This window comes from Chiloscyllium plagiosum, chromosome 30 (assembly GCF_004010195.1).
Source record: "Chiloscyllium plagiosum isolate BGI_BamShark_2017 chromosome 30, ASM401019v2, whole genome shotgun sequence".
Lineage (NCBI taxonomy): Eukaryota > Metazoa > Chordata > Chondrichthyes > Orectolobiformes > Hemiscylliidae > Chiloscyllium > Chiloscyllium plagiosum.
Genome location: NC_057739.1, coordinates 6,032,517 through 6,060,159, shown reverse-complemented (window position 1 = coordinate 6,060,159; position 27,643 = coordinate 6,032,517). Strand labels below are relative to the sequence as shown.

Below are 27,643 nucleotides of genomic sequence, written 5' to 3'. Positions count from 1 at the left end.
AGGTCTGGCAGCATCTGTGAAGAGAAATCAAAGTTACAATTTCAGGTCCAGTGACCCTTCCTTGGGACTGGTGGTAGCTGGGATAATGTCAGTTTATGTGCAGAAGATAGGGTGGTTGAGAAGGGGGTAAGGAGTAAATGATACATAAATATAGAGCCTAAAGAGGGAGAAAAACTGTTGGACAGACAAAGGAGACAATAACGATCTGGCTCGGAGGGTGAATAGCTGTTAATGGAGACTGTAAGTGGCTAACAGTAGGTAATGTGTAATGGCAGACTGTGATAACAAAACCGGGTAATTTGTGTGGTAGGGAGCTAGGACGTGGAGGAGTTCATTTTATTCAAATTATCGAATTTGATGTCAAGTCCGGAGGTTTGCAGGGTCCCCAAGTGGAAAATGAGATGTTATTCCTCCAGCTTGCGCTGAGCTTTACTGCAGCAAGCTTGAGACAGAGATGTTGATCAGGGAACAGGGTGATGTGTTAAAGTGGCAGGCAACTGGAAACTCAGGATCTCCTTTGCGGGCAGAACGTAGAAGTTCTGCAAAGCGCTCACCTAGTCTACTCTTCATTTCCCCAAAGTAGAGGAGGCCATCATTGTGAGCAGCAAATGCAATAGACTAGATTGTGAGAAGTGCAGGTAAAGTGCTTCTTTACCTGGAAGTTATGTTTAGGCCCTTGGATACCGAGGAGGTAAATAGGCAAGTGTTACACCTTTGACGGTGCAGGGGAAGGTGCCATGGGTCTGTGGAGGTGGGTGTAGGGAGTGAGAGAAGAGTGGACCAGTGTGTCTTGGAGGGAACAGTCCCTACAGAAGGCAGAGAAGGGTAGGTGGGGAATATGTGTCTGGTGGTGGCATCTTGCTGGAGGTGGTGGATACAGCGGCTGATGATTTCCTAGATGTGGATACTGGTTGGATCGTAGGTAAGGACAAGGGGAACCCTATTGTTCTTGCAGGAGGGAAAAGAGGGGCTGAGGGCAGAAGTGCAGGAGATGGGTCAGACCCAGTTGAGGGCCCTGTCAACAACAGTGCTAGGGAATCCTCGGTTGAGGAAGAGGAAGGACATTTTGGAGGTTCCCTGGGGCCTCATTGGAACATATGTGGCAGAGACGGAGGAACTGGGAACGTGGTGCGAGGATGTGTAGTCCAAGTAGCTGTAGAAGTCTGTGGATTTATTGTGGATACTGATGTCCAGTCTATTCCCAGAAATGGAATCAGAGATGTCAAGGAAGGGAAAGGAGAAGTCAGAGATAGAGCAGGTGAAAGTGAGAGCGAGGTGGAAATTGGAAGCAACTTTGATTAAATTGTCCAATTCCAGATGAGAGAGGGAAACCGCACTAATGATATCATCTCTATTGCATATGTTCCTATGAAGCCAATTTCAACAAGGGAGCCTCTGAAATGTCCACCTTCTTCCTCAGTGGAGGATTCCCCAACACCGTTGTCGGCCCTCAACCAGGTTCAACCCATCTCCCGGACTTGCATCCACTCTCCGTTTTCCCTCCCACAACAGTGATAATGTTCCCCTTACCTACCATCCCACCAGCATCCACATTCAGAAGATCATCAGCCGCCATTTCCGTCACCTCCAGCGAGATGCCACCTCCAGACACATATTCCTTTCCCCTCCCTTGTCGGCCCTGCGCAGGGACCCTGGTCACAGTGGTCTACTTTTCCTTCACTCTCAACATTCCCTGCCACAGCCCCATGGCACCTTCCCCAGCAACCGCCGAAGATGTAACACCTCCCCATTTACCTCCCTGCCTTTCAGTCTCCAAGGGTCCAAACATACCTTCCAGGTGAAGCAGCACTTTAGTTCACAATCTAGTCTACTACACTCACTACTCACAATGTAGCCTCTTCTACTTTGGGGAAATGTAGCATAGACTGGGTGACCGCATGGCAGAACATCTACATTCTGCCTGCAAAAAAGACCCTGAGCTTCCAGCTGCCTGCCACTTTAACATACCACCCCATTCCCAAGCTACCATCTTCATCTCAGGCTTGTTGCAGTGCTCCAGCGTAGCTCAGTGCAAGCTGGCAGAACAACACTTTATTTTCTGCTTGGGGAGCCTGCAGCCCTCCGGACTCAATAATTTTAGAGCTTGAACTCCCCTATGGTCTAGCCCCCTACCACACACACACCAGGCCTTATTATCACATAGTCTGCCATTGCACACGACCTGTTGTTAACCTGTAATAGTCTCCATTAACAGCTATTCACCCTCCCAGCCAAATCGTTATCAACTCTTTTGTCTGTCCAACAGTTCTTCTCTTGAGCTCTATCCCCACCTATCGTTTACCCCTTACCCTCTCGCCCCAGCCTAACTTCTGCATATGAACTGACATTTTCCAAACCACCATCGGTTTTGAGGAAGAGTCACTGGACCTGAAATGTTAACTTTGATTTCTCTTCACAGATACTGTCAGACCTGCTGAACTTTTCTAGCAACTTCTGTTTTTGTAACTTAAAACAGAGATTTATCCATGCTAATGTTTCTTTCTGTTGAGTTCATTAAAATTTGCATATGACTTTAAATCTGCAAACTGCTTTAAGAAGATAATATTGGAAATACACCCATGCAATTTAACCTATTATTTGTATTTCATAGGCATTCCAGGTATTTCCATTCAAGCTGACAGTGTTTCTAGTGAGGAAACAAATCGGTAAGTAGAATCTGTGCCATTGCTAATTTGAGATGGAAAATGCATTTTCTTGTAGCATGTCATTAATTCAAGAAGACAAATGATTACAATAATATGAAACCCGTAAATCAGTAGTATTTTTCTTTCCCTTTGTCTCTATATTTAGTTTTCATTCCATAACGGTTCTTAATGATGAGAATATGCATCAATTTGTTTTCAAGATATATCTGTCAAAGCTCACTACTGGTTAGCAACAATTGATAGGAATCCAAATACAAAGAGAGCAGTCATGAGCTTTGTTAACACTGTGGGACAATGCCAGGTTTTGATGGAATTGGTTTGGGTGTATTCAGGTTTGGCAGTATTGTGAGTTTGGTGGAATGCAAAGTTCATTTCATGTTTAATGTCAGAATATAGACATTGCTAAAAGCCTGCATTTATTACCAATCCCGAAGTGCTTTAAGAAGGATCGCCTCCTTAAACCAGTATTGTAAATTTGATTAAAGTATTCCCCGATATTCTCATCCACTATTCAGTGTGGAGTTAAAGAGTTTATTCTTAAATAATGCAGGAACAGCAACATCCCAACAAGCTGGGATGGTCTTTAACTCAGGTGATGGTGCTGGTATACATCTTCTGCGCTTGTCTTTCCTCATGGCGAAGGTCTCGTGATTGGAAATGCTGCTGAAAACACCATGACAACCTGCACAGTGCAGACATAGTGCACCAAATTGACAACTGACTGTTTAAACTGCTGGGTAAGAGCATGCCTGACAATCTGTGGATGGCAGAGACCTGATATTTGCCATATGAGGCTGAATGTGTACAAAACATGGCCAGGTGTCAGTTTCAGGCAGTTTTGTGATGGGAGCTTTAGTGAGTGTTCTCTTGCAATTTTCAAACTGGTCACCTCATTAATTACACGCCACAGCACCAATGTCACACTAGCTTGCGCTTACCAGCAGCAGAAGCACTGCCAATACTCTCTCTAATGTCTTTTTGATGCATAGTGATTTCCGCTGGGCATGTGCAGAACCTTGGAGTTGGAATGCAGCTTAGAAGGATCACTGCTCGCTACAGCCAGAACCTTGCAAGATTCCTGCCATCAACGCCTTAGTTCAAATCCAGCTGTATACCAATTCAAATGCTGCAATCCAGGAATTGCCTTTGACAGTTGCAGTTTATCAAGAGTTGTCCCAGAGATGGCCAACTGAGATGAAACCCCTAATTTCCTAACAAAGACTAGATGGACTGGTAGTTGAGCGGAAGATCATCCTCTTCCCTCAGGATCAACGAAGGAGACCATGGTATGGTTCTGTCGGTATGTTGCACCAGGTAGGTGCAGTGTCCATGGTCTAGTGGAATGCCCAAAAATGCAGGAACAAAGACCTTTTGCAGTCCAGAAACGTAAGCACCACCATCTTCTCTCTGCTACCTCATACTCATTCTAACTCTGCTGCTGCGTACATCTCCCACCAAGGCTCTGAGCCAAGCACTTTTATTATTACTTGCAACATCTCTCTGTGACTATAATCTATGCTATTTCTCCAAACTCCTCTGTCACTCCCTGAGGACATCTCACCATATTTCCTCCACCTACACAAGCACTAATACTGGACGGCATGATGGCTCAGTGCTGCCTTGCAGCGCCAGGGACCTGGGTTCGATTCCAGCCTTGGGCGACTCTGTGTGGAGTTTGCACATTCTCCCCATGTCTGTGTGGGTGTCCTCCGGGTGCTCCAGTTTCCTCCTATAATCCAAAAGATGCGCAGGTTAGGTGAATTAGCCATGCTAAATTGCCTATGGTGTTCAGGGATGTGCAGGTTAGGTGTATTAGTCAGAGGTAAATATAGGATAACAGGGTAGGGGAATGGGTCTGGGTGAGTTACTCTTTGGAGGAACGTGTAGACCTGTTGGGCCGAGAGGCCTGTTTCCACACAAGGAATTCAATAATAGCTGTGCCAGCTGCTTTGACTTTACTCAGTTCCTCACAGTTCTTTCCAAGGGAGCACCAGAAAGCCTGTCTCCTGCACTCTCCATCAGCTCAAGTACTGATAAGTCAGTGAGTAATTTAGCTAGATCAACTTAAGAACACATCAAAGGCATGCATTTTGGCTGGCCAAGTAAGAAATGCTCCATGTCTCTTTGATTTGGAGGACAGCTGGAGACCACATAGCTGCTCAGCCACAGGGAAAAGGAGACCTCATGATCTCAACCATTAGCATCAAAATGCTCAAGCTGAAAAAGGAATAGCAGGCAGATTTGTTGAAGAAATTTAAGAAACAATCAAAGTTTCGAAAAGACCATTATGCCATCTATGCTGTGTTGGCTCCAGCATACACGTGTCTGGCTGCCATGGACAGTTTGGTGGTTGCCATGGAGAGTCTGATCCTCTGTCTCCCAGATGTGCACACAGTCATGCACTTTGCTGCTGTAGCCATTGGTGCTCAGCACCAACATCAAGGCACCAGGCAGTCATCCACACTTTGAATCACAGGCTACCCATCCTCCACTAAAAAGTGTCCTCTCAGCACACTCCAGAGGTGTCCTGCCCCTCCAGTTCCACCCTGCCTGTAATTCAAATCCTGCAGAAGTGCAATCTGAGAAAGGAGAACTTGCAACTGACCAGGGCACTTTGCGTATGCTTGGGCTGTCTAGCCACGGAAGTCCCCAAGGTCACCCACTCAAAACTCCAAAGTCAACAGGCTCCATTATAGTCAAACAGAAAGTGCTGGAAAACTCACCAGATCTGGCAGCATCTATAGAGAAGGAAGCAAAAATAACGTTTTGAGTCCAACAACGCTTCAGAACTGAAAATTGATGGGCAAGTGTGGCAGATGGGGTTGGGAGGTGGTAAAGAATGGAATACTGGAGCTAGTGCCCAGAGAGAGAGGAAGAAAAAGGATAAGTGAACAGAGATTGCAGGTGGTAAGCCAATAAAGAGAGAAATGCTCAGAAGGTATTAACGACAAATATAAATGGTAGAAAATGTACAACTGGAGTTTGGGTTTGGAGAAGGTACTGAACAAGGAAGAGGGCACTCACATTATGAAATTGTCAAACTCAGTGTCCTGATGATTGTAGGGTACCTAGGTGGAAAATATGATGTTATTCCTCTCGCTTACACTGAGCCTCACAGAAGCATTGCAGTAGGCCTGAGACAAATGTTGACATGGGAACATGGTGGTGTGTCAAAATGACAGGCAACTGGAAGCTTTTTTTACAGACAGAACATAGGTGTTCCACAAGCAGTCACTCAGTTTGCGTCTGATTTCCCCAGGCTTCGTTAAAGTGCAGACTCTGTCTATCCCTGTGAATCCTGGTACGGCACCTAGATCTAGTGGGAGGGAAAAGGCACATAATACACAGGTGAAACTTTATTGTAAGTCAATTTTGACATTGGCAAATCGCGGGAACCGTGGTTTATTAAGGAAGTTGAATCTCTTGTCAAGAGGAAGAAGAAGGCTTATGTTAGGATGATGGCTTAGTTACAGTGCTTGAGAGTTACAAGTCAGTCAGAAAGGACTTAATGAGAGACATAAGAGCCAGGAGGGGACATAAGAAGTTGTTGCCGTATAGAGTCATAGAGATGTACAGCATGGAAACAGACCCTTCGGTCCAACCCGTCCATGCCGACCAGATATCCCAACCCAATCTAGTCCCACCTGCCAGCACCCGGCCCATATCCCTCCAAACCCTTCCTATTCATATACCCATCCAAATGCCTCTTAAATGTTGCAATTGTACCAGCCTCCACCACATCCTCTGGCAGCTCATTCCATACACATACCACCCTCTGCGTGAAAAAGTTGCCCCTTAGGTCTCTTTTATATCTTTCCCCTCTCACCCTAAACTTGTGCCCTCTAGTTCTGGACTCCTCGACCCCAGGGAAAAGACTTTGTCTATTTATCCTATCCATGCCCCTCAATTTTGTAAAGGATCAAGGAAAGCCCTAAGGCTTTCTATAGGTATATCAGGAATAAAAGAATGATTGGAGTAAGATTAGGGCCAATCGAGGATAGTAGTGGGACGTTGTGTGTGGAGTCAGAGGAGATAGGGGAAGTGCGAAATGAATACTTTTTGTCACTATTCACACTTGAGAAAGACAGTGTTGTCAGGGAGAATACTAGGATACAGGCTACTAGACTAGATGGGATTGATGTTCACAAGGAGGAGGTGTTAGCAATTCTGGAGAGTGTGAAAATAGATAAGTCCCCTGGGCCAGATGGGATTTATCCTAGGATTCTATGGGAAGCCAGGGAGGAGATTGCTGAGCCTTTAGCTTTGATCTTTATGTCATCATTGTCTACGGGAGTAGTGCCAGAAAATTGGCGGATAGCAAATGTTGTTCCCTTGTTCAAGAAGAGGAGTAGAGGCAACCCTGGTAATTATAGAACAGTGAGCCTTACTTCGGTTGTGGCTAAAGTGTTGGAAAGGGTTTTAAGAGATAGGATTTATAATTATCTAGAAAGGAATAAGTTGATTAGGGATAATCAACGTGGTTTTGTGAAGGATAGGTCATGCCTCACAAACCTTATTGAGTTCTTTGAGAAGGTGACCAAACAGGTGGATGAGAGTAAAATAGTTGATGTGGTATATATGGATTTCAGTAAGGTGTTTGATAAGTTTTCCCATGGTAGGCTATTGCACAAAATATGGAGGCATGGGATTGAGGGTGATTTAGTGGTTTGGATCAGAAATTGGCTTGCTGAAAGAAGACAGAGGGTGATGGTTGATGGGAAATGTTCATCCTGGAGTTCAGTTACTAGTGGTATACTGCAAAGATCTGTATCGGGTCCACTGCTGTTTGTCATTTTTATAACTGACCTGGATGAGGGCATAGAAGGAAACGTTAGTAAATTTGCGGATGACACTAAGGTCGGTAGAGTTGTGGGATAGTGCCGAAGGATGTTGTAGGTTATAGCGAGACGTGGATAAGCTGCAGATGGCAAATTGATTTTAATGCGGAAAAGCATGAGGTGACACTTTGGAAGGAGTAACAGGAATGCATAGTACTGGGCTAATGGTAAGATTCTTGGTGGTGTAGATGGGCAGAGAGATCTCGGTATCCAGGTGCGTAGATCCTTGAAAGTTGCCATCCAGGTTGATAGAGTTGTTAAGAAGGCATGCGGTGTGTTAGCGTTTATTGGTAGAGGGATTGAGTTTCGGAACCATGAGGTCATGCTGCAGCTGTACAAAACTCTAGTGCGACCACATTTAGAGTATTGTGTACAGTCTGGTCACCGCATTATAAGAAGGATGTGGAAGCTTTGGAAAGGGTTCAGAGGAGATTTACTAGAATGTTGCCTGGTATGGAGGGAAGGTTTTATGAGGAAAGGCTGAGGGACTGGAGGCTGTTTTCGTTAGAAGAAGGTTGAGAGGTGATTTAATTGAGACATATAAGATAATCAGAGGGTTAGTTAGGTTGGATAGTAGGCCTTTTTCCTTGGATGGTGATGGCAAGCACGAGGGGGCATAGTTTTAAATTGAGAGGTAATAGATACAGGACAGATGTCAAAGGTTTAGGGTGTAGGTTTGCTCACTGTGCTGTAGATTTGATATCCAGACGTTTCATTACCTGGCTAGGTAACATCATCAGTGGCGACCTCCAAGTGAAGCGAAGCTGTTGTCTCCTGCTTTCTATTTATATCTTTCTCCTGGATGGGGTTCCTGGGGTTTGTGGTGATGTCATTTCCTGTTCATTTTCTGTGGGGTTGATCGATAGCATCTAGATCTATGTGTTTGTTTATGGCGTTGTGGTTGGAGTGCCAGGGCTCTAGGAATTCTCTGGCATGTCTTTGCTTAGCCTGTCCCAGGATAGATGTGTTGTCCCAGTCGAAATGGTGGTTTTTTTCCTCATTGTGTAGGGCTACGAGGGAGAGAGGGTCGTCGTGTCTTTTTGTGGCTAGCTGGTGTTTGTGTATCCTGGTGGCTAACTTTCTTCCTGTTTGTCCTACGTAGTGTTTGTGGCAGTCCTTCAATGGAATTTTGTAGATGACGTTGGTTTTGTCCATGGGTTGTACTGGGTCTTTTAAGTTTGTTAGGTTTTTTTTCCCAACACACACAAACAAAGCTGTATCAGAACACTATTCCAACGAGGCACCACACACTGCAGCACAGACGAACTTCGGAAAACAGAGGAGAACTACCTATACAACGTATTCAAGAAGAATGGATACTCAAAAAATACAGTGCGCAGATTCCTCAAGAACAAACCATGACAAGCAGACCAAACACAGCCAGAAACCCTAACCACCTTACCATACATCAAAGAAGTTTCAGAAATGACAGCCAGACTACTAAGATCCCTCAGAATCCTAGTAGCACACAAACCCACCAACACTCTCAAACAAAAACTAACAAACTTAAAAGACCCAGTACAACCCATGGACAAAACCAACGTCATCTACAAAATTCCATGCAAGGACTGCCACAAACACTACGTAGGATAAACAGGAAGAAAGTTAGCCACCAGGATACACGAACACCAGCTAGCCACAAAAAGACACGACCCTCTCTCCCTCGTAGCCCGACACACGGAGGAAAAAAACCATTTCAACTGGGACAACACATCTATCCTGGGACAGGCTAAGCAAAGACATGCCAGAGAATTCCTAGAGGCCTGGCACTCCAACCCCAACACCATAAACAAACACATAGATCTCGATGCCATCTATCAACACCTCAGAAAATGAACAGGAAATGACATCACCACAAACCCCAGGAACCCCATCCAGGAGAAAGATATAAATAGAAAGCAGGAGACAACAGCTTCGCTTCACTTGGAGGTCGCCACTGATGATGTTACCTAGCCAGGTAATGAAACGACTAGATATCAAACCTACAGCTCAGTGAGCAAACCTACACCCTAAACCTCAACCTGAGCTACAAACCTTCACAAACCTTCCAAAAAGATGTCAAAGGTAGTTTCTTTACTCAGAGTAGTAGGGGCGTGGAATGCATTGCCTGCAACACAACTAGACTTGCCAACTTTAAGGGCATTTAAATGGTCATTCGATCAACATAGGGACATGAATGGAATAGTGTAGGTTAGATGGGCTTCAGATTGGTTTCACAGGTCGGCGCAACATCAAGGGCCAAAGAATATGTACTACAATGTAATGTTCTTTGTTCTATATTCACTTCAGCAATAGCTGTGTCAGTGGCTATCACTTACTGCAGCAACAAGGGTAAAAGTAGTGAAGCTAGTTATCCTAAATGCCAAATTATATTCTGATGATATCTGAAGAATATTCTTTGTGTAGTGCTGGTAGTAATATTATGATAATTGATTAAAGGAATATCAGATGTTGTGAAGATGTTGTAACCTTAACTTTTGTTAAACAACAACAAAAGCGAAGTAAGAACAAACTTGTAATCTGCATAATTTGGATTAGCCAGGACATGCTGGCCTCAAAACATTCCGTCAGTGAAAACTGATTTCACACAACTCAGTTTCATTTGAAGTGGTTGCCAAAGAGATCTTAGCTTGTTTGCTACAACTGATGCTGCTACACTGTAGGATAGTTCTGCTGATGGATGCTCTTATTTTCCTGTGGTGGCATGTGTGGCAGAATCAGGCAACAAGTAAGCAAGGCAACACGGAATCCCATATTGTCACCCACCCATTCAACTGGGCCTGCAGGACTCTGCCCACAAAGCAGGGTGCTTTTTCTGGGGCAAACATCAGCATCTCTGCAGCACAACTCTGATTAATGGTACTTGTCCAGTTACATATTGGGCATTTAAAGATGCAGGAACACAATGGATGCCAGTGATTTCCAGGATATCTAAAGTGTAGCGAGTTGTTCCAGGAACAGTGTATCGCAAGGTGGGGAGGAAATTGACTTGTGTGATACTATATGGTGTGGTAATCATTAATAGGGCAAGTTTGGTCAGCTATGCCAAGAAAACTTTCTAGGCTTATTCAACTAACCCTGCAAAAATCTCAATGCAACTTGAAGTTAGCCAGCAAAGAGTGAGATTCAGTATCTGCCTTGGTTCAAACTTGGACAAATGAGCTGAACACCAATGAAGTGGTTAGACTGACTGCCTTTGACACCAGTCAAGGCACATTTGACCGAGTAGAGCATCAAGAAGCTCTAGCAAAACTAAGAGATCAGTGCAAATTTGAGAGAAAAATGACTGCTGTTTGGACCATAAGACAATGCAGTATGGGAGCAGAATTAGGCCATTTAGCACATTGAGTCTGTTTGCCATTTGATCGTGGCTGACATGTTTCTCAATCCCCATTCTGTTGCCTTCTCCCTGTGAGCCTTGATCCCTTTACTAGCCATATAAATACTATGACTTGCAGAACAACTGAGAGGCTAGGCATTCTTCAGTGAGTAACTCACACCCTGACTTCCTTTCCACCATCCTCAAGACACAAGTCAGGAATGTGATAGCATTCTCTGAACTTGTTTGGCGACTGCAGCTTCAGCAACAGTCAGGAAGCTTGATACTGTCAAAGCAGCTTGCTTGATTGATGTCACATCTACAAAATATTCTTCCTCCACTGACACATAGCAGTTTACCATTTACAAGATGCAATGCAGAAATTCACCAAGAGTTCTTAGACAACGCCTTCCAAACCCATTATCACTACCATCTAGAAGGAAAAGGGTAAAGATAAGGGATCGCTATCAGCCACAAGTTCCCTTCCAAGCCACTCACCATCTCCTAACTTGGATCTATGTCACTGTTTTGTCTGTGTTGCTGAGTCCACACCTTGGAACTCCCTCCCGAACAGCTATGTGGGTATAGCTACAGTAAATGAACTACAGGACTTCAAGACAGCTACTTACGACCTCCTTCTCAAGACCAATTTGAGTTGGTTAATAAATACTGGCCTACCAGTGACACACACATCCATAAATGAATAAATAAAAGGACCTAACTGATATCTGTGCAGCTGCCTTAATAGCTTACTGCTACTTCCCTGACTGGTTGTATTGGAACCACAGAATTAACTGTGGCCCACACCACAAGTGTAAGGCTGTGGAATCATGACCCTGATTGTTGTTGATTTTGGGGGGGGTTGTAAACAGAGTTACCTAATGTAGACAGTGTGTAATGTAAGCAATGTGTAAGTCTCAATAAAACTGAGAAGGCAGCATCCTGCTTTCTTGCCAAAGTGTTAGCAAACTCTTCCTTGAATCTTCCTCACCCTTTTCTGGTCCATCATCCATCTGGCGAAAACAGCTCCCTGACAAGGACTGCAGAGATGAAAGCTGCCATCTGCCTCTGAGTACTTATTGATATACCCAATTTCTAGAGATTGGTAGCAAATGCTGTGCCAGTCAATTGTCTGAATGTTTTTGATCAATGACCATGGGGCTGGTAACTGTTGTCGCCTTGCCCGCCTCCCTTTTGAAGATTAGTTTTTGTTCCTTCCTGGGAAAAAGACTTCTTATTTTCCCAGGCTTTGCATTTATAATCAGAGTAATGTGGTACCCAATAGATCTTTTCCTTTGTAGGCAGATATTTACTACTGTAGTGCAGTTAAATGAGGTCTCATTCCACAAAGGCGATACAAAATATGGAATTTTAAAGTGACCCCAATTTTCCAACATTAGCTCAAGTTCCCAACTATGTTCAGTGCTCCAAACTGGTATCAATTAATGCCCTTGACAGAGTGCTAGATCCCCTGACTGATTATGGTACCCCCTTAAACTGAGGATGACTCCCTTTAGACGTTAGACATTGATTATGTTTTGAAGCATATTCGCTGATGACATGAACTGCAGGTGTCGATATAGCACTGATACCATACAACAACATGCCCATCCTTTGACTGCTCATTGCAGTGCTAAAAGGCAAGGCAAGACAGAAGTAATGTGAGCTAGTAAGTTCTGAATAATGCAACAATGTACATAAAGGCAAGGCAGGAATGGTCTAGCATTGAAGTATGCAGGAGGTGAGTGAATGCGAAGAAAATCAGCTGAAATCCCTGAGATATCGCCTGTTCCTGTTGTAATGATGATGTAGGGATATTGTATCTTTAAGAGAGTTGAAAAGCTAACAATTACCTGATACCACACCAAGTGTTCTGAACAAGGTAACAATGTAACATTTAGTTGAATAGCTAGTTTGGCTGGGTTGCCTGGATACAAAAAAAAATTCAAATTCGACAAATCAGTTTATATTATGCCCCAAGATACCAAACTCCAATCAAGTTTGAATTTAGTATTTTGACAATATTAAAACCAATGAAATGATCCGATATTTTGGGGTATAAATATCAGGCATTTTTAAACAGTTAGGCAGAGCAGCAAATAGAACTGCCAAGCACCAACAACTATAGACAGACTGCTTGCAGAAATACCTCTTAAAGGTACCTTTATCTATCAACAACCTGTGAAACAGAATCTCTAAGAAGAAGAAAAGAAGACAGAGGAAAATCTACAGAGGATAGATTAGATTAGATTACAATGTGGAAACAGGCCCTTCGGCCCAACAAGTCCACACCGCCCCGTCGAAGCGCAACCCACCCATATCCCTACATTTACCCCTTACCTAACACTATGGGCAATTTAGCATGGCCAATTTACCTGACCTGCACATCTTTGGACTGTGGGAGGAAACCGGAGCACCCAGAGGAAACCCACGCAGACACGGGGAGAACGTGCAAACTCCACACAGTCAGTCGCCTAAGGCAGGAATTGAACCCGGGTCTCTGGTGCTGTGAGGCAGCAGTGCTAACCACTGTGCCACCATGCTGATACTCGGCAAGCTGACTGGTTTTGAAACATGGTTATATTTTTTGTAAATCGTAATCGGGATTTTTATCGGACCAGTATTGTAGGGGGGGAGGTAAAAGATAGGGTTAGAGAAAGGAGTTGTAAATAGTTGTTAGTTAATATTCTCTGTTAGACTTAAAGAATAAAGTTCTTAAATTTTTTTGTATTTTAAATAGTGACTTTGGGATAGCTCTTTGCCTCTTGAATTTTCACATTTCAGCACGAGATGAATCTAGGCTGTGTTGCTGGTTTAAATTAGCAGAGGGGTTCAACCCGTGTCGTAACAATTTGGGGGCTCATACGTTTAGTATGTCTTCTTAAGTTTATTAAATAAATTACCATTTCAACATCTAAAGCTCCAACATATATAACCAGCAGAATCTGTCACTTTTGTTTGATTACCAAAAATTGACTTTGTGAAAATCTTTGCTCTGGAACAGTAACTCCAGGCAGCATACCAATTCAAATTGGATGTGTTGCACCCTAATCAGAGTTTAGGCATAAGAATGTTTTTAACACTGCATGAACCAGAAAAATAACCAATGTCATCAAAGAAATCAAGCTCCTCATACACTTCTGACAGATGTTTTTAGTCTTTCATAATGCACCACATTTATCAAAATTATTTTTAAAATCAGAAATGTCCTATTAACAAGATAGGAAGTAATGCTATTTGGTCTCCTGCATTTCTATAATTGGATCTGCTGCATCTTTAGTATAGTGCTTGGTGTAGAAGTTATATGTCTTTTCTACATTTCAGATTTGGTGATGAAGAGGAGGGCCATTCTCTGCAAACCACCAGATGTACAGAAGATAACAGTAAAACACAAATGGATGTAAATCAGAAAGATGAATTCTTCTCTTGGGCTTTGGAACGGTAATGGCATATTTCTGCAAATGTATGGGTGTGGATGCTCTCATATTTCATCAGAACTTAAATATTGGACTGTTTTGGCTATAATGACACTATTGCTGCATAAATATCCACTTTGTGGTGAATAAGTTCGAGTATTTTGAATTAATTACTTGAAGTATAAGTAACTTACAAATAAAAAGTTAAGCCTTGTAAAGCAAAACTGTAAACACAGGTTTTATTGTATCAGAACTGAACTTTTTTAAACTTAATTATTTCTCTAGAGGTTCAGTAAGTATATTTGTGGTCCACCTTTGAGCTATTTAGAATATAAAAATCCATTTTTTATTAGTTATTCTGATTTCATTAGAAAGACAATTAAAGCATTTCAGCTGGAATATCTGGAGTAAAAACAGGAAAATTAATCATTATTCTTCTCCAGATTGTAATAACTTAGAACCAGTAATCACATGGTAAATCATACGGCCTGACCTTGGGTGAAGAAAGGAATCAGCAATTGAGATGGCACAAGCTGTCACATTGGACTGAATTTCCACTTCACAGTCAATAATTGAGAAAATTTCCAACTTCACAAACTCAGTTCAGGAGAAAGTGCTCCAGATGGTCTGATTTTTATTCCAGGAGGACAGGTGTTAACAGGAGTCAAGCCCACCCCATCCTTGAAACTGTTCTGATGCAACCACTATGTTCAGCACTTTTATGGAAAAGTATATAAAAAAAACACTCACATCCTTCTACCAAACCCTCATCACCTCTCTTAGCCCTTATACCTCTGTGTCTACTCACAGAATCCATACATGTTTGGAGCAAAAGTTCTGAAATTACACTACATTTTGTGCAAAAAGGAGATTTCTGATTTAGTTTTTAGGTAGTCTAGTCCTAATTTTAAGAATGTCTCCTTGTTTTTGATCTCCTATCAGAGGAAATATTTTCTCAATATTACCCTTTTTTACTTTGTATAAACTTTGATCAGATTTCCTCTCACACTCTCTACTCAAGGGAAGTAATAATCAAGGGAGTTAAGCAACCATTCTTTATCATTTAAACTTTTAAGTGTAATATAATTCTGGTGAACCTGTGCTACACTCACATCAAGACCAGTATACCCTTCCTGAACTGCAGTTTTCAAAAATGAATACAAAACTGGATGAATAGTTGCTTAGACAAGGGTTGCGTGTTCCTGTGATGGTTTCAATACTGTTGCGAGGAGAGAGAAAAATTGTATCAGAGAATTAACAAGCAACTAGAACAGGTCTGTGTGTTATTGCAGTTTGGTCTATAATTTATGAACGACGTAAAATTTGTTAATAGCCAGAAATAGTTTAAATTTATATATATATTTCTATTTCTAGAGCTGAAAGTTCAAATATTAAAGATCAAATCTTTGAAGAATTTTCAATGGAAGAAAAGGAAGGTTTGATTTTGGAAAATGACTACTTGAGCCCACCAATGACTGTTAATCAACCGGTGAGAAGATTTTTTCACTTACACCCACCAGTCAACCAATGCACCCCCACCCCAATGCTCATCGCTCACAATATTTTTTCTCCCAACTGGACTGTGGTGGTGCCTTATATGCATAGGGTATAGAACACAGAAGCTGGGCATTTGGCCCAAGTAACCCTTGACATAATTATGCTTCAAACCTTCTCTCATCTCTCCCCATCTAAATCCTTCAGTATAATCCATTACTCCCTTCAAACTCATATGTTTGTCTCCACGTTATTGTATCTGTAGAGTGTGTTGTACCTCAACTTCCAAAATACATTTCACAGAGTTCTACATGAAACATTATTAAATTCAAAACTGCAAACCTAATAACCAGTTGAAGATTAGAAAACAGTGTATATTCATTAGAGGACTGGATCAGTGAGAGGGGAAAATACCGTATAAGATGTTTAAGAGCTCAATACATGGATTGTTCCTAATTTTCATAAATGACTCATTCAGAAACTCAGTACACAGTGGTGAAGTTTGCCAATGATGCCAATCTAACTGGACCAGTACAATATTAATGTATAAATAAATGCAAGGAGGAGAAAGTGAGGTCTGCAGATGCTGGAGATTAGAGCTGGAAATGTGTTGCTGGAAAAGCGCAGCAGGTCAGGCAGCATCCAGGGAACAGGAGAATCGACGTTTCGGGCATAAGCCTTCCTGAAGAAGGGCTTATGCCCGAAACGTCGATTCTCCTGTTCCCTGGATGCTGCCTGACCTGCTGCGCTTTTCCAGCAACACATTTCCAGCAAATAAATGCAAGGAGCCAAGTCTACAAAGGATTATAAGTATCTCTTTCCATATTAGAGAGACATGTGGCCTCATATAGTTTAAGGATAATCACTCCATCACCATGCAATGAGGTGGATAGGCAGGCATTCCTGAGCTTTCACAGACAGTCCTGGAAGTAATATTACGAGGGAACTGATAAATGATAGAATGGGTTGCTCAAAATGTTTAAGCAGACAGAACAACGACGGATGAGTTTATTACAAACCCACGAGGATCAATAATAGATGGGCCTATATACTCCATGAATACGCTCATCAGATCGCACCATGAACACGGCATCCAGTTCTGGTTGCCAAGAAACAAGAAAAGTTCTTGCACTGAAGTCTGCAAAAATGAACCACAAAACTCATTTCCAAAGTAATGAGCATTAATTATTGAAAAAGCTTGCAGGAGCTCTGATTGTAGGTTCAAGAAAGGAAGCTAAGAAATAACTTTGTGCAGCCTCATGCAATACTAAGAGTAAAGAAAATGTTAACCCAGGCTTTTTTTTTGGGAATAGAGTAAGGGATACAGACTAGTAAAGAAAATATCTTAGAATAGAAATTGAAAACTGCTATTTCAGACAAAGAATTATCAAATGTGGAATAAGCTTCCATCAAGAGTGGAGATTGCATTAACCCCTGAGACAAATCACCCAGTAGATCTATACCAAATAATTGATTGCTATCTCAGTCATGCTGCCCCACGAAGGCACAACCGTGAACAGTAGAATAAAAGATGCAGTTGACCATGTGAATCCTGATACCAAATTTAATTATTTTTTATGACACTAACTGGTCCAAAAAGAACAAAATCAGGTTTAACTACTTTGATTTATTAATCCAAATGATATTAAGTTGCTTCAGTTCTTTTGTAATTATTGTACAGTTTTGAAGATGACATTTAGTTGGATTGGAAAAGGAATTACGGATAGAAATAGTACCATGCTGTACCATAATTGGGATATAGGACAAGGTTCAATGTTCTCTTTCCTCTTATGAAGTTTTTACAAGTCACAAATTATCTCTGAGAAATTAAATTCAAGAAAGATCAGATGAACCTTTCTTAGTTATGTTACTGTATACTAAATATATAAATGGTAAATGATGCTATTTCTACAAATCAGGTGAATCAAAGACCTAAAGGAGGAGCTGAAGATTTGAAGGAAACTATGGCAAGTGTTTGCATCGTCTGTAATTATTATATTTCTTCGATCAGAGTCTCACAAAATTATTGAATATGATAAAATGTTACATACAACATTCAGCTGAAAAAGAAACAATGCGCTACTGGTTTTTAAACAAGACAGAGTTTGCTAAGAAAACTAATTTATGTTTATCATCTGAACCAAAATGTGTTTTTATGAACTTCACTTTAAATGGGCAAGGATGAAAGAAGTGAAAAAAAAAGCCTTAGCAGCTTTACGTTTCCCAAATCCAAGATTGCAGCATTTATAAAATCAATGGGACCTTGCATGCGCAGATTATTGGTCAGTCAAAATAAAGCTGCTGAGTCAAGTTTTTTAATGAGAGAAAGTCTCCTTAGGTCAGATCAATGAATTTACAAAAGAATAGTTAGAAAACACATCAGATCTATCAATGACCATTCTAAGTTAACAATTGTGCTGGTTAAAATTCTGATTTTCTCTATTTCTAATATAGAAATAATTTGAAAATACGAATGTGTTTTATGAGAAAGTTGTTTTTACTTGCAGGCAGGGAAAAGCATCATCCATTCAGAGTATTTTGACAACAAGGAAAAGGTTGGAAAGGAGATTTACTTGATCTTTCTGAAAATATGATGATTTTCTTTAAGTTGTGTGAGTTATTCATAGTTTGCCAGCTTTGAAATTCTGTTGTGTAGACAGTACTGGTGGTCACTAGACTGTGAATTCTGTAGCACCATGTAAGTGGATATAGAAATACAGTAATGTGTATCTGTAAGCTGCAGGAGACTGTGAACTGTCATACAATATTGTTATAATTACTGAAGATAACTTTATATGCAATGATTATAGTTTCCCATCCTAATTTGAAATGATATTTATTCTGGTGAGGTTGCCTGCCTTAACTGCCATCTTTTTGGTTTGGAAGGTTTGAGCTTCTCTAACCTTCAGAATTTGTCCCACTTAGATTCACGGTGAATCTAATTCCTGTTCTGAAATCTGCAGTACATAATTTAGTGCTGTGTCCTCTTGCTATTAAATTTTTTTAGCTTTCAGAAACTAAAATAAATGTGAGGTGTATCTGAATGTGAGGTATATTGTGGACAGTCAATAATGTAACCTTGCTGAAAAGTTTTTGGATGATGCTCAGATGCAGTATCCTCTTTGGTCTATCAACATGCATCTATCATTACCTAACCTAGACTGAAAAGAGTTCACGTGGAGACTTGGGGCTGAATTTTACCAAACGTTGGCAATGTCGATTTTGTGCTGTTTCATGGGGGTTTCTCTCCATGACATCTCTCCCACAACTCTCGACTGCTCACCTCTTAATGTATTCATTGCACCAATGTAATGTTGGTCTCACACCACCCTGCGCTCACTGCATGCCCTAGGAGAAAGTGAGGACTACAGATGCTGAAGATCAGAGTCTAAAAGTGTGGCACTAGAAAAGTACAGCAGGTCAGACAGCATCCAAGGAGCAGAAAAATCAACGTTTCCTTGTGAAGGGCTTATGTTTGAAATGTCGATTCTCCTGCTCCTTGGATTCTCCTTGACCTATTGTGCTTTTCCAGTGCCATACTTTTAGACTCTGATCTCCAGCATCTGCAGTCCTCACTTTCTCCTAGACCATGTTTTGACCAGGACATTCCCTGGCCATTATCATATTTAAAGCCCATCTATGTATCAGTCATGAATAGCTTTCATATTACATGTGCAAAGATCTGCAGGTTAAGTGGATTGGCAATGCCAAATTGCCCTGTAAGTGTCCAGGGATGTGTAGGTTTGGTGGCTTAGTAATGGTAGATGCGAGGTTATGGGTATTTTCATTTATAGCACATGCAGCTGGGGGCAGCTAGTTATGCTGGCAAAACTTACTGATGTGGTTCTATGAGGAAAGGAGATAAATGTCACATATTGTATTGGTAACAGTCTTGATACATTTGTAGGTTGAGGATTGAGAAATCTCACACAGATCCGAGTGGAAGCACAGTTACATAGAAGTTTAGCACAGCTATCTCCTTGATGGCCACTAAGATAGAATGGCCACCCCATCACTTCAGGTCACAACTCATACTCCAGCAGGTGACACGGTTTTGTGACAGTATCCTGAGAAATCCTCAGTGTATGGCAGCAATTGGATCTTACTCATCTGGGGGAAATGGCATCGAGGATAATAGACTCTGAACCTCCTGGACATCCTCCACACCTCAGAGGACCTTCAGCTGCAACTACTTCATAGGGAGAGAGCTTCTGGAGGTTGCAGCTGGGCCTGAGTTTCCTGGTGTATTTGTTCTTCCTCATTTTGTCTGCACTTTTGTTGCACCACAGCTTCAGTGATGATAACCCTGCTGTGGCTGGATCCATTGGAGCTTGTTCTGATAATCCTATGTGAGGAACAACAGAAACAGGACAGGTGCTTAGTAATGAGAGCAGTCAATATTCGTATCACACACTAGTGATCGTTTATGGAGAAAGTTTGCATTTAGATATGCTACCAGCTGATCAGAGTAGCACTTGAATTCAGATCTCAGAGCAGCAAAGTTTTAGCTGATTTATGAGTGTGAAAACTGGAAAGGTAAGGAAAGAATGAAACAGTGAATGTAGAAATTAACTCCAGGTTCATTGAATGAAATGCGCAACAACTTCACCCTGCTTCCTTATTATAAAAATTCCTGCATGCATTTGGGAATTATAAATTTGATTAACTCTGGATTAAGTAACTTGCCTCAATATAGTGGCAACCATTAAAATATCAAGTTATTATAAAAACTTAACTAAGTCCCCAATATCCTTCAGGAAAGGAAATCTACTGTCTTTTACCCCGTTTGGCCTCCAGATTCTCTGACATGCCATTTGAAGTGGTCTAGTAAATCACTCAGTTGTATCAACTGCTGCAATAGACTTCAACACACAAGAAGGTAACTCATCACTATCTTCTCCAGGGCAAATAGGATTGGGCAATAAAGAATTGGGCTTGTTGGGAGCTGGTTAACTCAGCTGTATGACTGATTTGAAATGCAGGGACACCAACAGTGTGTGTTCACTTCCTAGCGAGTCTCTTTCTCAACTTCTCCTCTCACCTGAGACATGTGATCCTCATGTTAAACCACCACCAGTCATTGCCCTCTAAGAGAGAGTAGCCCCACGGTGACTTTGCCTTTACTGAGATTGCCGATGATATCCAAATCCTGTGAATGACTCCCCACCTCTTCCTCCGCTACATTGATGACTGCATTGGCGCCACCTCGTGCTCCCGCAAGGAGGTTGAGCAATTCATCAACTTCACCAACACATTCCACCCTGACCTTAAATTTACCTGGACCATCTCTGACACCTCCCTCCCCTTCCTGGACCTCTCCATCTCCATTAATGACGACCGACTTGACACCAACATTTTTTACAAACCCACCGACTCCCACAGCTACCTGGATGACACCTCTTCCCACCCTACCTCTTGCAAAAATGCAATCCAGAAACCCCCTGGTCCTCACTTTCTACCCCACCAACCTTCGCATTAACCGCATCATCCACCGACATTTCCGCCACCTCCAAATGGACCCCACCATCAGGGATATATTTCCCTCCCCAACACTTTCCGCCTTCTGCAAAGACCATTCCCTCTGTGACTACGTGGTTAGATCCACGCCCCCCCTACAACCCACCCTCCCGTCCTGGCACCTTCCCCTGCCACCGCAGGAATTGCAAAACCTGCACCCACACCTCCTCCCTCATTTCCATCCAAGGTCCTAAAGGAGCCTTCCACATCCATCAAAGTTTTACCTGCACATCCACATTTATTGTATCTGTTGCTCCTGGTGCGGTCTCCTCTACATTGGGGAGAATGGACGCCTCCTAGCAGAGCACTTTAGGGAACATCTCTGGGACACCCACACCAATCAACCACACCACCATGTTGCCCAACATTTCAACTCCCCCTCCCACTCTGCCGAGGACATGGAGGCCCTGGGCCTCCTTCACCGCCGCTCCCTCACAATCTGACGCCTAGAGGAAGAACGCCTCATCTTCCGACTCGGAACACTTCAACTCCAGGGCATCAATGTGGACTTCAGCAGTTTCCTCATTTCTCCTTCCCCCATCTCACCCCAGTTCCAAACTTCCAGCTCAGCACTGTCCCCATGACTTGTCCTACCTGCCTATCTTCTTTTCCACCTATCCACTCCACCCTCCTCCCTGACCTATCACCTTCATCCCCTCCCCAACTCACCTATTGTACTCCATGCTACTTTCTCCCCACCCCCAGCCTCCTCTCATTTATCTCTCCACCCTTCAGGCACTCTACCTGTATTTCTGATGAAGGGGTTTTGCCCGAAATGTCGATTTTACTGCTCCTTGGATGCTGCCTGAACTGCTGTGGTTTTCCAGCACCACTAATCCAGAATCTGGTTTCCAGCATCTGCAGTCATTGTTTTTACCTAATGAAAAAAGAATGTAATGCACAGCAGAAGGCCCAGAATATTAACTTCCTAGCATCACTAGAAGCTGTAGTCTGTAGTATTTAAAACTGCATGTTTGAAATGGGAGATTTGTATTTATACCAAGGTTATAGTATGTTCTGGAATCAAGGGCTCCAAGTCAAAGCTTGTCCTGCATTTTGTGGACAGGACATTGTTACGAAGTCAAAAGACTTGAATGGTCACTTTAAGATAGAAAGCATTTTCTGCATTTAAAGTACAGCCGCAGCTGCCAGTACACAGAACAGCTAGGAGGCAGGCTGTTCCAAAACAGATATATGTGGCATTTAGATGTTAAATGGATACCTGAGTTTTGGTTGCTTTTTTGGCAACAATTCAAAGTTAACCAATTTATTTAAGTTGTGCCCAGGATACTAAACCCCAATTGAGTTTGAGTTTATTGTTTTGACGACATTGGAACAATGAGAGGGAACGATGTTGGGGTTATAAAATTCGGGCATTTTGAAAACTGGTCAGAGCAACTGCCATCCGAAAAAATAAATGTGCTGCTCTCAAAAAAAACTTTTCAAAAGATACCTTTTCCAGTAAAAGCAATAAAAATAACAAGACAACCCAGGGAGAAGACAACAGAATCGGAAAGACGGAAGGAGGATAGCAGAAGAGACTATATGGACCTTGAGAAGTTAAATTAATATAATGTTTAAGAATTGTATTATTGGAGCAGCATTTTATAAGATCATAAGACATAGGAGTGGAAGTAAGGCCATTCGGCCCATCGAGTCCATTCTGCCATTTAATCATGGACACAGTATGCTAAATGGGGCCCAACCAGAGCTTTATAAAGTCTCAGTAGCACGTCACTGCTTTTACATTCCAACCCTCTTGAGATAAATGACAACATTACATTTGCTTTCTTAATCATGGACTCAACCTGCAAGTCAACCTTTAGAGAATCCTGAATTGCACTCCCAGATCCCTTTGTACTTTGGCTTTATGAATTTTCTCACCATTCAGAAAATAGTCCATGCCTGTATTCCTTTTTCCAAAGTGCAAGACCTCACATTTGATCACTTTGAATTTCATCGGCCGTTTCTTGGACCACTCTCCTAAACTGTCTAAATCTTTCTGCAGCCTCCCAACCTCCTCAGAACTACCTGCCTGTCTGCCTAACTTGGTATCATCGGCAAACCTCACCAAAATACCCCCGTCCCTTTATCCAGATCATTAATATATAAAGTGAACAGCTGCGGCCCCAAAACTGAACCCTGCAGGACGCCACTTGTCACTCGCTGCCATTCTGAAAAAGAACCTTTTAACCCAACTCTCTGCCTTCTGTCAGACAGCCAATCCTCAATCCATGCCAGTAACTCTCCTCAAACACCATGGGCCCTCACCTTATTCAGCAGCCTCTAGTGAGGCACCTTATCAAATGCTTTTAGAAATTTAAGTAGATAACATCCATTGGATTTCCCTGGTCCTAACCTACTTGTTACCTCTTCAAAGAGTTCTAACAGGTTTGTCAGGCAAGACCTCCCCTTACTAAATCCATGCTGACTTGTTCTAATCCGACCCTGCACTTCCAAGAATATAGCAATCTCATCCTTAACAATGGATTCTAGAATTTTACCTACAACCGAGGTTAGGCTAATTGGCCTATAATTTTCCAACTTTTATCTTGATCCTTTCTTGAACAAGGGAGTTACAACAGCGATTTTCCAATCATTTGGGACTTCCCCTGACTCCAGTGATTTTTGAAAGATTACACCCAATGCCTCTGCTCTTTCTTCAGCCACCTCCCTCAGAACTCTAGGATGTAGCCCATCAGGGCCAGGAGATTTATCAAATTTTAGACCTTTTAATTTTTCTAGCACTTCTTCTTTTGTAATGGTTGGAGTTGGAGTCATAGTATTTTGTTAAGAAAAAGGGGGCTTTGATTTGTTAATAGTTTATGTTTAGTTGTTCGCTGTTAAAGTTAGGAAAATAAATTGTTATTTTTCTTTGAACAGTGAAAATTAAGAGTTCTCTTTCACTCACTCACACTTTTATCAGATTACAAGGCGAGGCAAGCTTTTCTACATGTTTGGTTTTAATTAACAGAGGGGTTCGGCCTCTGCGTCATAACAACATAACTTGAAATTTTCCACTGAAATCAGATTGATGTCAGTATTGTAGCTGTACTGGAACTGGTTCGCTAGAGCGTGGCTAATTCTGGACCACAGGTCTTGATACAACAGCCATGTTGCCTAGGCCCTTAGCCAGTGCACTCGACCATTTCTTGAACACTTATGGAATGAATTGAATAATTTGAAGACTGACATATGATCCACAAACCTCAAGAACAATTTCATATGGATGATCTATTGGCATTCTTGGCTGAAGGTAGCTCCAAATATGTCAGCTTTATCCTCTGCACTGACATACTGGGCACCACTACAGAATGTTTATTGAGACGTCTCCTCAACTTGTTCAGTTGCCCTCTGTCATTCATGGAATGGATGTGGCAGAACTGCAAAACTTTGGTCTGATCCATTGGTCCTGGGACTGCTTAGCTGTCTCTATTGCTCGCTGCATTCTCTTCCTAGTGTGCATGTGCTGTGGCTTCACTGATTAGCATCTCATTTTAGTTAGGAATGCAAGATGCTGCTCCTGGCATGCTCCCTATTGCAGTACTCATTGAGCCATGGTTGTTCTCTTGCCAGCGCAGTAGTGGTAGACTGAGAGTTATGTTAAATCACGAGGTTACAAATTGTGGTGGACTTCAATTCTGCTGCTGCTGTCCGCAGTGCCTCCTGGGTGCCCAGTTTTGAATCTGTTCTGAATCTATCCTATTAAGCAAGGCGGAAGTGCCATGTAACAGTGAGTGGTGTCCTTAGTGTGAAGATAGGACTGCATTTCTAAAAGGACTGCAGTTATTACACTTGTCAGGTAAATAGATACATATCTGTGAGAGGTAGGTTGGTAGGGAAAGGTTGACTAGCTTTTCATCTAGTATCAACATGACCCAGAGGCTCAATCTAGTAGAGATATCATTCAAATTTTAGACAATTGTTTTGCTAATACAGCTGAGTGTCAGCCACTGAAATCCTTGCTATTCTCAATAATTTTTCCACGTGATACATGAGACCTCCAGAATCAATCTTGAGTACAGAACTGTTAATCATTGTGACATCACTTCTGGCATCTTAGCCATATGCTATAAGTTATGAAGCTGAGCATACTGTGTCAAAGTGCTGCTCAATTAGTCTGAGGGACAACTTTTGGCACAACTCCAAAAATATTCACAAGAATGTCTTTGCAGGATATGGCTTTTTTTTGTCCAGTGTCTAAGTCAAGAAACCAATTAGCTAACCTATATGTAGCTTATGATATCCTTGCTGCACACTCAGTTATGAAAATTTCTTCAGGTCCTACTTGCACTTACTCAGACAAGGAGTCATGGAGTCAGACAGCTGTCATGGTATGCCATGCTCATTTGCCTTGCACATCCTCACATTCATTATAGCTTATCTGCAATCTCTCTGTGAAATCCAACTTTCAACCACACCTAGGTCAATCTGTCTTTCTGCTGCCCTTAACTCAAGGTTACCAACTCTGGGTGGTGGTGGGTAAGAGATTAGAGATATTATGGAATGCAAGAAAAAAGGTGACTAAATGGTCAGTGCTGGTGAAACAACAGAGGTAGGTCATGGAGCAGCAGTTATGCTTTCTGTAAATAAATTCAAATTCTATATAAAACCAGGAAATTTGCAACAATCCATATTTTGTTTATTTACAATACATGTTTTATTGACCTCTGTCTCCTCTCTCCGACACTCCAATAAGTAACTGCTTTGAACAAAAAAAAGAGTCACCAACAATCTCCAAGTTGCTATCTTAGGAATGTTGGGCAAAGGTATTCCAGCAGCAAATAACCAAACACATAAGACCGTTGTCCCAAATTATGTGATGGTCACTCTGCCCTCCAGAAGAGAGCTTTTCTTTGATTAAATGACCGAATTATTGACATTTTCTTTGCTGTATGTTCCTTTTTAGTTTTTGGTCTTGCAGTTTCAAGCACTCTTTCATTTCTGTTATGGTTTGTTCATGAAATTTAAACAGATGTCTTAATATCCTGTTTCAAAGGGGTTTTTTTCTTCCACAGGTCTTTATTTATTGTCCAGGTTTCTGAGGTATTAAGAAAATTGGGAACTACGTAGCATCTCATAACCTTTTCTTTGTTTCAAGTTCAAGTATTCATTGTTAACACATCTTTCAACTTCACAAAATTATTTTAAGCTATTTCTATTCTTCTGACCTCAGCATCACATGCACAGTTATCATTTGTCCTAAGATACAAACATACCTGCTTGTTACAATGTGACAACAATCACTTCAATCTTAACTTGAGTTTCTTCTAATACCATTTTCATGGCTGAATTTCTTCACAGAAAGTTTTCTCTTTTCTCACATTGGTCTCTGATTAAAATACTGAAGCAAGAATACTTTTATCATTTAAATCATTTATCCAACTCTTGAACGATTTAGATCTTTTGATCAAGATAGTTGTTGGGACATGGGTAGTCTTCTTAACATGAGGATGCAAATTACTTTTCAAGTGAAAGCAAGCAAACAATTGAAAAAGTTTTAAATGTTTGAGGGAATGGAATATGGTTTATGACTAAATATGTAGCACTTTCAGAAACCTGACACAATTATAAGGCAAATGGATCACTTCTGTGTAAAAGTTTCAGATATGAAACAGACTATAAAATATCTGCTTCCCAAATGTTTCTTTTGTGGATGTTGTGTTTTGCTCTGAAACTCTTTTTGTTCTATTGAGATTGTTACTGCTGTGTGTGATATGAATCTCAGTGCACTTTCTCTTCAATGCTTTAGTTGTAGCTTGTTCAAAATAGTGTGAGATGTTTGGGCTCTGCCATGATACTTTGTATTGTCAAACTAATACTCAGTACACAGCAATTTGAAAGATGAAGTATTGGAGTACCCCATAGTCTTACATCGAAATGTGATTTTATAGATGAAGTAATGAGAAGTTAACACTCTGATAGAAATGTAGATGGTATGGAATTATTTTATGTTTATATAATGAACATAAATCAAAACCTTTTCTGCAAAAGTAGAAATCAGGTTAAACTGCCTTATTTACTAATAAATATATCTAATAATCCAGTGTGAAGATCAGATATGGATATTTCTGCATAAATATTAATTATACCAGACCAAAATTTCCCAGTTCTGAAATATTGGAGTTTTTTTCTAGAAGGATCAAACGTGCCAACAGATGGATATAATTGTAAAACCCGAACATCTTGAACAGGTAAAAGCAACAGTAGTAGAAAGCAGTTGGACCTGTTGTGCTTTATTTACTTGTAATTTTGAATGGTTGTGATTGTGAATTATTCATCTTCTGTGGAACCATTTAACAAATGGCATGTCATGAAAAGACCTACAATTCTCTTCAGGGCTGCAAGCCATGGAGTATTTCAGTTTTTAAAAGTATCTATATTATAAACTTC

General features: G+C 41.5%; 1 protein-coding gene across 1 annotated transcript in view; it reads left to right on the top strand.

Annotated features, from left to right (window-relative positions):
• Window positions 1–27,643, top strand: part of LOC122564644 — a 73,100-nt gene that overhangs the window by 18,159 nt on the left and 27,298 nt on the right. Inside the window, exons 3-8 of the mRNA XM_043719735.1 lie at window positions 2,612–2,666; window positions 14,148–14,264; window positions 15,614–15,728; window positions 17,653–17,700; window positions 18,241–18,288; window positions 27,388–27,444. Coding sequence (XP_043575670.1) covers window positions 2,612–2,666; window positions 14,148–14,264; window positions 15,614–15,728; window positions 17,653–17,700; window positions 18,241–18,288; window positions 27,388–27,444 — 440 coding nt within the window. The remainder of the gene's footprint in view (window positions 1–2,611; window positions 2,667–14,147; window positions 14,265–15,613; window positions 15,729–17,652; window positions 17,701–18,240; window positions 18,289–27,387; window positions 27,445–27,643) is intronic.